Source organism: Drosophila guanche, unplaced genomic scaffold, assembly GCF_900245975.1.
Source record: "Drosophila guanche unplaced genomic scaffold, DGUA_6, whole genome shotgun sequence".
In the NCBI taxonomy this organism is placed as follows: Eukaryota; Metazoa; Arthropoda; class Insecta; order Diptera; family Drosophilidae; genus Drosophila; species Drosophila guanche.
The window spans coordinates 18056537-18070721 of record NW_022995743.1 but is presented as its reverse complement, the minus strand read 5'-3'; the positions used below and the strand labels follow the sequence as shown (position 1 = coordinate 18070721).

General features: G+C 48.6%; 2 protein-coding genes across 2 annotated transcripts; both read left to right on the top strand.

Annotated features, from left to right (window-relative positions):
• Positions 1-3314: 3314 nt before the first annotated feature.
• LOC117592697 lies at positions 3315-4020 on the top strand. The gene is made up of 2 exons (XM_034286662.1): positions 3315-3767; positions 3832-4020. The coding sequence occupies exons 1-2, from the start codon at positions 3315-3317 to the stop codon at positions 4018-4020; spliced, it is 642 nt and encodes a 213-aa protein (XP_034142553.1).
• Positions 4021-4229: 209 nt separating this feature from the next.
• Positions 4230-8088, top strand: LOC117586700 (extracellular serine/threonine protein kinase four-jointed). The gene has a single exon (XM_034276971.1). It carries the CDS (start codon positions 5701-5703, stop codon positions 7657-7659), a length of 1959 nt encoding a protein of 652 aa, XP_034132862.1. The 5' UTR covers positions 4230-5700; the 3' UTR covers positions 7660-8088.
• Positions 8089-14185: the final 6097 nt, after the last annotated feature.

Sequence of the window (14185 nt, the reverse complement as noted above, 5' to 3'; positions counted from 1 at the left end):
GACTCAGTCTCAGTCTCACTGGCTCCGGCTCTGACATTTCACAGTGGTTGTAACATAAACTTTTTGCTGGAAAAAGGCCTGGAAAATATTTTAAAATGAAGCTTTTCAGGCACACGGAATATAGCCAAAGGGCTATTAAATATATCGAAAGCTGAATTCTGTTCATCGGATACCCAAATAGATGCTCAGGTGTTGCATTTAATTCGGTTCATGGACCAATTCCAAGCCTCAGCCTTCTCAGCTTCCAGGACCACTGTGCGGGGCTGTCTCTTGTTGTGTTTGAGTAGACGAGGACCCCATCCATGTTTATGGCGCGACGGCAGTTGGCAGTCGCCGCCGTCGAGGTCGTTGCTGCAGTCCGCGGTCCCGGCAAGTGCCTGGCAGTGGCGTTGATGTGGATGTGGATGTGGATGTGGATGATGATGGTGCTCAAGTGCGGCGTGGACTAGGATCTGTGTGGAAGCGCTGACGGCCCGTGACGATGTCTCAGAGTGCACTCCTTGCTCTGTGCTGGCTGCTGGCTGCTGGCTGTTGGCTGCAGTGAGTGTGTTCCTGCCTCTCGAGGTCGTCCCAGTCTACGACGACGCAGCGTCTGGGTCTAGGATGAGTGGTCTGGAATCCAGCAGAGCAAACAAAGGCAGTAAGCACTTGAGTTCCCTCCAGTTTTTGACTGTCCAGCCAAAGTCGATCTGTGAGTTGTGTTTCTGTTGATGTTGGAGCGGTGGACAAAGGGAGAGAGACAGCGTCTCATGTCCTTCACCGTTCACCGTTCACCGTTCACTTTCGTTGACCAGCGGCAACGTCCACAGATGCATTTGCCTCGTTTTTGCTCTCCCTCCTGCTCTCCCTGTGACGTCCCCCCCCCCCTCATGTCGGACAAAATGTTCCAAATTGTTGCGCACTGCAGGCATGCCTGGAATTTGCGCTTAACAAACTTCGCGAAATGTTTCCACTTTAGGGGCAGATTGCTTTTCGGCGGTTGCTGCCTGTATGTTTTTGTCTGAAATTTATACGCGGCCGGCAAAATAATTAAAACGAGAGCTGAGCCGACGGAAAGTGTCTCTTTTATTTCCCACAACCACAACAAAAAAAAGACTTAGACAAGAAACTCTCGAACGGGAAATCAACAGAAGCATAATAGATCATTTTTCAAGCGCTCAACTCTCTGTCAGATATTTGTTTTATTCGATTAACCTCTGGGGCTGGCTCTGTCCGAACTATAACACGTTGCGACCGGCATCAGTCTGGCCCAGCTCAGTTCCCACCAGTTGCCACATTGGCAACAGTTCGGAGTGGAAGACAAATCCCCAACAACTTCCAATTTATCATCAAAGCAGACATTAGTTTTACACAAATCCAAACGAAAGCATCACAAGACAGAGCCACCCGGCTGATTTCATGCCCGAAACGAGCCACAAAAATTAATGTTAATTAATTTGACTTAAACTGACGATTTCAACAGGCGCATTACTGCGGGGCATATGCCAAAAAGCAACAACGACATCCACATCCACATCCACATCGACATCGAAATCAACAACCAACAACCAACAACCAAAGGCCAGAGCGCAACAAACACAAATAAGTAAATATATGAGATGCGGCCAACTCCGAAGAGCGAACCCCGAAACAGATGGTGAATGGCAGGGAGGGAGGGGAACAAACTCTCTGTTTCCAATCAAAACCCAATCCGACTTAAAGCTTTCATACGCACATCTACCTATACTGTATGTGTGTTCATACATCTATTTGACAATTGTGCGTGTGTACGGAATGGACTCGAATTGATTGAAACACACAAATTGTATGCTTAATTATTGTCAGACAAAAGAGCCGTAGCCCATAAGCCCAGGCTCCTGTGCCAATACCGATACCGTTCCATTCTTTTTTGATCTCCGCAGACAAACGCTGAGTATTATTGCAGCAAATTCAATTAGGCTCGAACATGCTCTCACTTTATTAAATTTAACTGCACCCCAAAAATCGTGAGTCAAACCTGGTGCCTCTCTCCTTCTCTCTTTCTCTCTCACTCTCCCTCTCTGTATTTATCTCTCCCTCTCTGTATCTCTCTCTCTCTCTCGCTCTTACCGTATCGCGCTCTCACGCAGACTCAGAAGAATGCAGCAGACTCAACTTGATGTGGTGTGTTGTGTTGTGGACCACAGATCCCATGCTCCCGCTCGCTGCAAGTCCGAGTCAGCGACGCGACGACCCATTCTGTTTCCAACGCACATTCGAGCCACAGTAAAAATTCTCGAAGCATGCTGTCAAGTTATGTCTACATTCCTTGATCATATTTTTTCCAACTGTTTTCGTAGCCGCTACTCTGCACAGCGAGGGGTAGATTATTTTCGACTGATCTCAAAAGTGTGTAAAAAAACCCGCCTGAAACATCAAATTGGACGATTCTGCATGTTTCTACATGTTTCAGAATTCACAGTGGCGGGTATCACCCAGTCGATCCTTTTGCGTCTTTACTTGTTTTTCCTCTACTTTGTGGCTCCTCCATTCTTTCGCATCGATCGCTGCTCGCTCATGCGTTTATGCTTTTGTTCTTGCGGGGCTCCTCTGGGCTCCACCAGGCAATGATGATGAGGATAATCCTGATGAGCCTTGTTTTTCTCTGTCAACTCTGTCTGTCTTACACCTCGAGAGGGGGCTCATCAATCCATACAGAATTAGTCAAAACATTTCCTCACTTTAACTTGAACAAAGAGAAATAAAATGCAATCGTATTTGCGTAATAGAGTATTTTTCGAACAATTCGGATCCAGAGACTGCGACTCTCCACTCCCCCCACTGCCTGGATGCTCCTTTTCTGCCTCCCCGCTAGGTAATCGTTTGCCTCCTCTCTGCAACACTTCCCCCCCCCCCCCCCCCCCACCACGAAACCAGATACTCGTTTCCTAATGTGGCGCAGCAAATGTGACGCGTTGAGCATAAAACAAGCAACAACTACATAGTCACTCCACCAATTGTTCTCTTTCTCTCAGTTCTCTTTCTCAATCGCTCTCCATCCGCTCTCCATCCGCTCTCTGTGGCAAATTGAGTGGAACGTGCTCATTCTCTTATGACATCTACCAGGTAACTCTACACGTACATATGTACATATGTACAAACATACATATGGTATGATCATGTATGGTCGCATGTATTAAAATTGTTTCACAGATTGCTTCACCTGAATAATTTATTTAAATATAGTTAAGTTATCAGATCGATCAGTCATGGAAAATAGCACATTTAAGTGTAGTATCCATGGGACTCTTTTGATATATCGTTTCATCAGTTCGGTCTCAGTTTCTATCGCGAAAATGTGTCGAAAATACTGCCTCATCTGGGCATTGGCTCTGTGGATATGGTGTGAACCCTTTGCCGGACAGGCCAAAAAGGTTGCAACCCTGCCTACCATCCAAATTCTAATGGTTCATCCCGGTTTTATTGAATTTCAGCAAATCCTGTTCAATTCAATGAAGTGCTCCCTTAGAGGAAAAGTGTTGGCGGCCGTCGAGTGCCGCCAGGAGTCTCGGCAAGCCCTCGGACTGATCCTCACCACCCAAGAGCTGGAGGCGACAAATAACATTGTGGGCGTGTTCGAACTCCGGCTCTCCATTTACGGCCAGCTGAAGAGACTTACAATGAAGAACATTCGCCTGGAGCTGTGCCATCGATGGGAACAGAGGGGCAAGAAATCACTAATGGGTCTCTTCTACAAGGGCCTGCGTCGTGCCGAAAACAACCTGCCGAACCAGTGTCCCTTTCGCAGGGTGAGCTCTTAATCTTAATCCTGCCTGGTCCGTCCAAGACTCCACTCCGAAAATTATCTTCTAGAACACTAGCTACTTCATTCGACACATGGAGTTGGACGCTTGCGAGCTGCCACCCTACCTGCCCGAGTACAACTTCACATTCACGGGCAGATTCTACGCGAACAACGTACTCGGACTAGACGTCCTGATTACGGGGGGCTTCTGCGAAGCTCAGCAGGATTGCACGGGACAGAGAGGAACAGAGCTGTAAAGACTCAAAAAATAAAAAAAGAGCACGCCTCTGACTCAAAAGAGCAAGCCAATTCCGTTTCAGAGCAGGGCACGAAAATGTGACACAAAGAGAGAGAGAGAGAGAGAGAGAGAGAGAGAGAGAGAGAGAGAGAGAGCGAGCGAGGCGAGAGAAATTTACTCTCTGAGCGAGCAAGCGAAAATGGTCTTTAACTACGCCCGGCGAGAGCCAGTCAGCCGTCATTCCAAAAACTCAAAGCGACCGGTACGCATGCGCGCAGTTCGCAGTTCGCAGATCCGCCAGAAGCACTTGCCACAGAACAGAGTTGCGATTTATAGAGGTGTCCAAGTGGCGACACACGGGAACGAACGCGTCTAAAAATACTACGAGAGAAGGACAAACACCAAAGTGAAAAGAGAGAACAGAGAAGAGCGAACAAGGAATAATATATAAAACAAAAAGCAAAATAAAGCAGAGGCATACAAATTCCTCACATCGTTCGGCGCGCACCAACGACAACGACAACGACAACGACGGGGCAGGATCGAATGTGGCCAACAAAAAGCACAAAAGAGAATACAGCGAAATAAAATAAAATAAAATAAAATAAAACAAAGTCCAGCGAAGGTGCGAGACAAGAAATTAAATTGATAAAACCTAAGAGCAGGCAGGGCCCAGGCCTAGGTAGACGCGCAGACGCAGACTTGTCGCTGCTGTTTGCCTGCAATTATCGGGGCAGCGCATCGCGTCGGGAATGCGCCCTGCGAAGGCGCGCGAGTGTGAGTGAGTGTTCGCGTACGTGACCGTGTTCGCGTGAGTGTGTGTGGCAAATAGCTCAAAGCCACGAAATCGCTTTTATCGGTGCGCCGAAATCGCCAATTGGAAAAATTAAACAAAAGAGAAACTGTTAAGCGAGAAGCTGGGAAGCTGGAAGAAGGGCAAATACATCCCACAGAAATATTGACCCCCGGGCTTACATATACACACACACACAAACTATCCCCTCAACACACACACACACACACACACACACAAACACAAACACAAACACACACAGTCGAAGACAAACCAAGAAGCAGGGAAATTGTACAACAAAAAATTACAGCAAGTGATCGTGCAGAAAATAGATCGATAAACCCGAAAAAACAGGGGGAAACCAGCGAAAAATATAAAAATAAATAAGCGAAAGACGATCGCGAGCGATCAAGGAGCCGAGAGTCACAGCCACAGCCAGATCCCGAGGAGGAGCCGAGAGGAGGAGAGAGCCAGACAGAGAGCTTGCTGCTTGCGTTTGCGGCACGTTTTTGTGTTTTTATTTCAATTTCAATTGTGGAAATCGTAGAGGAAAAATTCGCTAAAAGCCAACCGGTCCATCTACAGTCCAGAGGGACTGCACCGCCAAGCCAAGACACAGAACCAGAACCAGATCCAGACCCAGACCCAGACCCAGAACCGAGGAGAGTTCTCGATATTTATTAAACAAAGACAGAAATTAATTTCACGACTTTGCCGATTGCCACCCGCACTCAGCCCATCCTCATCTTCCGACCAGAACAAGCAACCAGAAACCAACAACCACCACCCCGCACCGCACCGCACCGCCTCCTGCGGACGGCTTCTTTATGCCCATCCAGAATTTTGGGCCAGCTTGTGTTTGAGCGTAGGAGAGCATAGAGAGGAGGGAACTCGGCGGCCAGCAAAATGTACGACATCAAGCACCTGGAAGCCGGACAACATCAGCCACAGCCACAGCCACAGACACAGCACCACCCACAACACCCACTGAGCGACCGCCTGAGCCCAGCACTGAGCGGCTCCGCCACAGCCGAGCAGCAGCTCACCTGCAGTGTCATCGCAGCGCCCTCGACACGCTGTCAGGGCAGGCCCCAGTTCCTGGGGACGATCAGCCGCAGCCCCATCGAAGCCACCCACATGACGCTACTGACATTGCGGCGTCGTCGCGCCTTCCAGCGCCGTGCCTGCCTCCTGAGCATTCTCGCCGCCTTCGTCTTTGGCATGGCGCTGGGCGTGGTGGTGCCCATGTTCGGCCTTCCGGACTACTTCACCGGTAGCAGCCACACGCCTCCATCCCCGCCAGCTGTGCAGCAGCAGCAGCATCAAGGGGAGCTCGAGCGAGCCCAGCGTCCGCCCTCAGATTTTCCAAGCATCTACGAGAGCGCAGCTCTACCGCCATACAGTGTGGCCTTTATCAAGGGCGCTGGCAAGGGGCCCAGTGCAGAGCTGAGTGCCGAGCAGGTCTTCCGGAACGTATTCCATCTGGAGCAGGACAAGAACGCACCGGACTCGATGATCGTGAAGAAGCTGGACACGAACGACGGCAGCATCAAGGAGTTCCACGTGCAGCGCACCGCTAGTGGCCGCTACCGCAAGGGTCCCGAGCGGAGACTGTCCAAAAAGGAGGAGAGGACGCCGTCTGCACCCGCAACGACGCCCAGCCCCAAGCACTCCCAAGCGGAGAGAGCGGGTCTCATCGATGCAGACGTCTTCTGGGGCTCTGAGGTAGAGCGATACCTGCCCAAGGGCTTCGCAGCCGAGGATCAGCGCACCTGGGAGCGCTACGTTTCCGGCCAGGGCCAGGTCGTGCGGCTTGAACACGGCTGCGGGCGCATGCAGAATCGCATGGTGGTGTTTGCCGATGGGACACGCGCCTGCGCTCGCTACCGCCAGAACACGGACCAGATCCAGGGCGAGATTTTCAGCTACTACCTCGGCCAACTGCTTAAAATCAGCAACCTGGCGCCGAGTGCTGCCACCGTCATCGACACGACGACTCCGGGCTGGGCAGCTGCTCTGGGGGACATCACGCAGGCGCAGTGGAAGGAACGCAGGCCAGTGGTGTTGACGCGCTGGTTGGCGGATCTCGAGCCAGCTGGAATTCCGCAACCCTTTCAACCGCTCGAGCGGCACCTGAACAAGTACGACGTCTGGAACCTAACGCGGCAGTCCGATCTGGAGTCGGAGTCGCAGTCGGAGTCAAAGTTTGACGTAGCGCCGGGATTACTCAAGCGGCTGGGGGCTGCCACCTCGAAGGGTCCCGCTCATCAATCAAGCATGCTTGAGGAGACGCAATGGCAGTCTCAGTCGCAACCTCAGACCGAGTCGCAGTTGGAGTCGGAATCGGCATCGGCATCGGAATCGGAATCGGAGTCAAAGTCGGCGCTGGTGCAGCGACTAATTGAATTGGCACAATGGTCCGATTTAATCGTCTTCGATTACCTGATCGCGAACCTCGATCGTGTTGTTAATAACTTGTATAACTTTCAATGGAATGCCGACATCATGGCCGCGCCGGCCCACAACCTGGCCCGCCAGGTCAGCTCGCAGCTGCTCGTGTTCCTGGACAACGAGAGCGGCTTGCTGCACGGCTATCGTCTGCTGAAGAAGTACGAGGCATACCACAGCCTCCTGCTGGACAACCTGTGCGTCTTTCGGCGTCCCACCATCGAGGCCCTGCAGCGACTGCGGGCGGAGGGCGCGGGAAGGCCGCTGCGCGATCTCTTCGAGCGCGCAACCAGCGACGGCGTGCGTGACGTGCTGCCCTCGCTGCCGGATAAATCAATCAAGATACTCATGGAGCGCATCGATCGCGTGCTGGGCCAAGTGCACAAGTGCCGGGAGGACCTTAACAAGGGCAGCTAATGAAGGCGACAATCTGAGATCTTCTGGCGTATGGCTAATCGAGATTGAGATGGGGATGGGGATGGGGATAAATGTATCCAGAAAAAAGCAGTGTAGCAGGATGAGGACGCAATTGCAAATCATATAGTCACAGAGTATAGAAATTGCATCCCAGCATCACTGTCTGATGCCTGCTGCCCGCTGCCTGCTGCCTGAGTATTAGGAGGTGAACACTGCTTTCCACCCATGTATGTAAATGTCCGACTCCTGCGATGAGTATTACGCATATCCATAGATATTTGTATGTAGCTATATATAGTATAGTAGATATATGTACCTAGCCCTTAAAATCGTGTGATATTTGTCTAAGAACTTATTTGAAACTAATTCAAGCCTAAGTAGATTTCATTTTACGTTTACATCATCGAATAAACCACAAAAATGCCGAAAGAATCACGTTCTATGTGTCACTTTGAAATATGAAAATGAAATCCAACTGATTCAGATCCCGCAGATACAGATACAGATGCAGATGCAGATCCAGATAGAGCCGTTGCAAATGCAGATGCAGATGCATGAATATCTGAGCACGCCTGCGCCTTGTGAGAACTTACACAGTCATGACAATAAATTGTCATTGATCTTTTTTGCAGGTGAGATGGAGCTGCCTGTAGCCTCCCCCCAAACTTGTCCCCCTTGGTCTAAGCATTTGTCAACTTTCCGCTGCCTCGCGATGGAACTTGCCACATAATGCAAGCTCCAGCACACACACAGGCACACATAGCCAGAGACAGGCAGAATCTTCTTTTGGTTTTCATAATATCTTCATAAGCATTTGAGAAGTGGTCTACCTCTTTCTCTATCTGTCTCCTTCTCTCACTGCCTTCGTCTCTGGCTTCGGCTCTCTTGAAACTCAAGTGCAGCCAAGCAACAGAGAAGAATGATGAAGACAGAGCCAAAGCCGGAATGAGGCAGAGCCCAGTTCAAGATACTTTCACACACACACAGAGATAGAGAGAGAGAGAGAGAGGCACTCGCGGATACACCAATGGATACAAGCACCAGCCAGCCAGCCATCCAGCCATCCAGCCAGCGACTGAGACCGAGTCTGAGCCAAGTCTGAGTCTCCATCTCTCCGTCCCATGACTGTGGGTCCTCTCTCTCCTCCCCCTACCCCACCTATCCCAATATCCACCGGCGGCTGTCCATGTCGCTGTCCCCCTCTGTCCATGTGTCTGACTTTAAGATTTAAGATCGCTGCTCATTAAGTGCGTCCGCGTGTTCCAGCGACAACCGAGATGCTGAGAATCTTCTTTTCTCTCTCTTTCCCCATCGGAGTGTGTGCCCGGCACTCGGATGGCATACTCCTTCCCTGTCGCACGTTTTGCATCTGATTTCGTTGCGTATATTTTATTGGACACCAGAGTAGTTCACGTAAATAAAAATGAAATGAACCAACGGCGAGTGTGGCACTGAAAAGGAGCTGGAGCTGGACCAGGAGTTGCGCTCTTAGAATGTGGATAGTGGGGCCGCTCTGCTAACTACCAAAAAATGTATTTGGACGGAAAGTTAATCAACTCACGTCTGAGCAGAGCACAGATATTTTGATAACCCGTTTCGACGCGGCAGATAAAGTATCTGCGAGTCTCCAGGGCCAGTCGCGGGGCACCAGAGAGAGAGAGCGCAGCATGAAAAATCGTTCGGCTAGTTTAATAAATATATCAAATAACCTAAAGACGTGTTAGGGAACTTGTGACTTTAACACGTCTTCAGACTTTGCTACAAAACTCATTTTCGAATATCATTTTACCTTTTCGGTTCAGCCCGGGCCCAAGCCATCCACGACGCAGCCGCAGCCGCAGCCATACAATGTATCTTGCAGCAACATGGTCATGGGCCCCATGGTACTCTTGGGGCAGGTCTCTGCTATGCTCTGTGCTGCTTTCTCACAAATCACAAAATGAAACCATATGAGTAATAAAACAATATAATTGAGATGGAGGCAGAACATAAAATCCAAAAGGGCAACCGATACCACTTACACACACAGAAACACACAGAAACACTGAGCTCTCCTGCCCACCAACCGAGTCTTTGTTGACTGTTTAGAGTTTACAGTTTACAGTTTACATGGTTAACAGCCCAAAACTGCAAACATCCAAGGGGATGGAACGCAATCAACTGGTTTACGGCCAGAAATTAAGGAACACATCAAATATGCGGCTGGCATTCGTATTTTTCAGCGCTATTTGCGACCCTTCGGTATTACCGAAAGTGCAGAATCAAGCAGAATGTCTACATGTCTACCAAATAAGGTCGTATAAACTATATATAGATTATTAATATACTGACTGTGTGGTCGGGTCTACGATTAAATGAGTATAAAGAACTTTCTCCCTATCGATGATGAGCTGCGAACGCACCAGAAATCATCGAGAAAATTAACCAAAGTGTAATTCCATTTATGTAAGTATTTTTTGCTGATGAAAACAGCAAAGCAACATAAGTGCTCTTATGGTAATTGATTGTTTTATAAGCGAAGAACCTTTACAGTAAGTATTTCTCAACAGTCGCTACACTGATTTCAACCCATCTAAAATGCAAGTAAAAATTCAGCTTTCTGTTCTTTCCTTGGCTAGTTTTGAAGCGATCAGGTCGTTGCTTCAGTTTTCCTGTCCGCTGTCCGCTGTCCGTTGTCCGCTGTCCGTTGGCTCTTGGCTGTTGGTTCTCGGCATGGTCGCTGTCTGCACAATAATTTGCATATTTGTGTCCAGACGCACACAGGCACCACACTCACACTCACACTCACACACACACACACATGGTGGCGCGGGTCGGTGGGGCCACGCTGTTGCATGCAATATTTTCTCCTGCTGTGTGTTTACTCTTTTCGCTTTTATTTAATGTCCGTGCTGGACTCTGCCTCTCAGCAGCTTGTGGCAGTTGGAGAGGTTGCAGCTCTCTCTCTCTCTCTATCGCTCTCTCTGTGGCTGCTGATGTTCCTGCGCTTGTAGAAACAATTCTAAACAAATTGCTTCCGCACCTGCAGCTACTACGAAGGAAATACTTACGTACATGTGTGCGAGTATGTATACAAATCAATGCACAATCGACCTGGAACCACGTGGAGATGTGGAACCCTTTGTAGGGGACATAATGAAACGCATTGTGTTGGAGAGTTAATAGAATGGAAATGCTGCTGCTATACACCATCCATACACCATACACCACCATGATCAAAATAAAACATTTCCCACTCGTGAAAAGAAAGCACCCTGACCGAAGAACAAGCAGTTCGAATCAAACTGGATCACAGCATATCATAATCCTGACAATGACCATTGCATTGAAAGGAAGAGTTCTTCCAAGAGCATTTCCCCCATCGAACCTAATCTTTTTCCCCGCAATGAAGTGCAGCGCTTGGGGCATGAGGGAAATTATCTGGAAAGAGAAAAGAAACAGATATTTATGGTCGGCACTTTTGGTGTCTTGAAGAAACTTCTTTCATTTTACACCTGAAAAGGTGGGGATGCTGAGCGCAGTGGAGAGCGATGCTTAACTGCTTTTCTTGGGAGTCTCCTCTTGTTAACCCTGAACACGGAAAAGAAGAAAGAGATGAGAGGCGAGAGGCAAGGCTGATAGTTCGATAGGCAAACGAGGGCCAGACAGAGACCAACCTCGGCTCAGATATGATAAGCACAGAACTAATTCCGGCTAAAAAAAATAACTTTTGATTTTAGTGGCAGTCGCTATCCGAGTCTGGCATTGGGATTGCTCAAGGCTCTTGGATATTGATTTGGAAATCATTAAACGATTTTGCTGATTAATTTAACAAAACTGCTCAATGGTTCTCTCGTTTTGACATTGACAAAGTGCCGAAATTTGTCTGGCTCTTTTCTGATCGATCTAACATGGGACTTCTTGTCCATAAAATACTCTCTCTCTCTCTCTCTCTCTCTCTATCGCTCCGTTTCTCTCCCTCACAGGGCTCTGTCTATTGGAATCTTCTCCAACCTGTTTTCGTTTGTTTGGAATCTTTGTGTCGAGATTTTCTCCCTTGCTACCTCTCTCTCTCTCTGGCTGTCCCTTGGCCGAATCAGGTGAAGTGAGTTGATTGATTGCGCTAATTTATAACGACAATGGGTCAGATCGCACATGGGACCTTTGAGCTTCATTCGAGAGAGGTACACCAGCAGCAGACCAGCAGGCGGACAGACTTGGAGTCGGACCGGGGTTGTTGGAATCCATTAAACATGCCTTTGGTCCAGCTTCTGAGTGTCTGCTTGTCTGCCTGTCTGCCTGCCTCTGCGTTTCATGCCAGCCCTGATGATGATGATACCAGCGAGCCGCTGATGAATGAATCTTTTCAATTTTACAATTTTCAAACAAATTTGTCAAAAACGCACACAAAACGCAAAGAGGCAGAGAGGCAGAGAGAGAGCCAAGAAGATGAACAGAGATGGATATGGAGATGGAGAGAGTTGTGCAAACTAATGAAAAGTTCGAAATTGTTGTTCAAAAGACTTGAACTTCTTCCTCGGACGTGACGTGTTCAGCTCTGTTTCGAATTGTTTCCTAGTTAATGGGCCATAATTGAATTATAAATGCACACATCGTATAGCGAAAGAGCGGGCTAATGTGCAACATAACTTGAGAAGCCTCTGCTGCCTCGGCTAACCAAATCAGACATGCCGTGCTCCAAATCGAAAGCAATCTTTTGGCTCCACAAACAGATTTTCATAGAAGCGATTCGAATACAATAAATTATGAGCCCTACAAGCCACAAGCCGAACTAGTCTAGAATGGAAGCGATTCTCGAAAAAGGAGGAGAGAAGAACACAGAGCACAGAGAGAGAGAGAGAGAGAACAGGGAGAGCAGGGAGCAGGGGAGTCCGGGGAACGGAGACAAGCTTTAACACCTCAGCTCAAGTCAGGCGTTTGTTGTTAAACAGAGGAGAAGAGGGTCAACTGCAGGCGCAGACGAGTTTAAGTCAGTCGCAACGGGGGTAGACATGTGTGCCGTGGAGTGGGGACGTCGGGGAGGGGGAAACAAATTAACAGACACCTGAAAATGGTCTCGAGACACCAACACCAACACCAACACCAACACAAAGGAACGTTTAAGATATGCGGGCTCCCATCTCGGGCCGGAGTTGAGTTTGGGACTGGGATGCAGCTTGGATTGTTTCGGAAAACCATTTCTCGAATAATTAAATCCCGAAGCCATCAAATGAAGACAAAGACTAGATTAGTAATCTGCGCAAATGCATGTAGGATGGCAGCAGAGGCGTGGCCAACCCATAAACCCATGTTGGAATAGATTGAAGCCAAAACGGCGTTCCACAGTGCAGGAGAATCCGATCCGAAGACCTCCCATGGATCTGTTCTATTCTATGCACCGCAGTTCTGTTTCTCTTTCAATTACAATCTGTAATCATGGATCTGTTTAATTAGTTGTTTGGGTCGCACCCCAATCCATGTAATTGACTCTGTAGTGGTTGACCTTCACATCAGAGCAGTTTCCAGCACACAATCTGCATTTATAGATTTTCTATGTATACTTTTATATGTACATACATGCATAGATCGATTGATAGATACCTGTACTGTGGGGTTAGCCTTCCTCCTCCCCTGCTGGCGACAAAAGCTTCGTAATTGCATTGGGCAATAGTCGATGTTGGCTTTAATGTTCGCCTTTACGCGTATTATTTCGTGTCAGTTGACTTTGCTCTCCAAAGTTCACACGGCAACTGCAGTAGTGCCTGCCAGTGCCTGCCTGTCTGTTGACACAATCACCACAAAGTAGTTTTTGGTTAATATCTGCAACATCTGCAACTAGATGAAAGCTGAAGAGAATCAAAGTAATGAGTACTCGCATTTGGAATGCTTTCAATTTGGGGCTGTTGCTTGTTGGAGGATCCACTGCGGAGAGGCAAAAGCTGTGGGCGGCTTGGATTTTCTCACATGGCTCTGGCGCCGCTTGGCCAGTCGGCGACCCGCGACGCTTTTGACTTGTAGTTGCAGTTCCAGTTGCAGTTCCAGTTCTAGTGTCTCGCCTGGCTCCGATCCGAGATTCGCGTGGGCGATCGCTCTGTGCAGTCAGTACCTGCCCCTCCCTGGCCAGACAATGTGTTCTAATTGAGTCGCACAACAAGCGGTGGAGAGGTGCAGTGGGGGCGTTGAGGCGGGAAATGCAAATATCGCATGCAAAGCGGCTCAGAGTGGCTTGGTGTAACCTTCAACAGTGCTGCGATCAATTTATCACCCAGATCCAAAATTGAATAATACCAAACCGTTTCGGATCATCACACACACACACACACACACAGAGATTGTATCTTTAGCTATGTTTGTGTGCGTGTTTGTTCGTGTGGATATTTCTTTGTTATTTTGTCTTTTTTGTGGCTAACTTTCATTAGCTTTCTAATGTTTGTCACTGTGGCAGCATCAGCATCAGTCCCTGCCCCTATCCCATACCCCGTTCCCTCCTGTCATTCCATTTTACTGTCACTCAAATATTTATGGGATTTCCCCTCTTTGAGTTCTG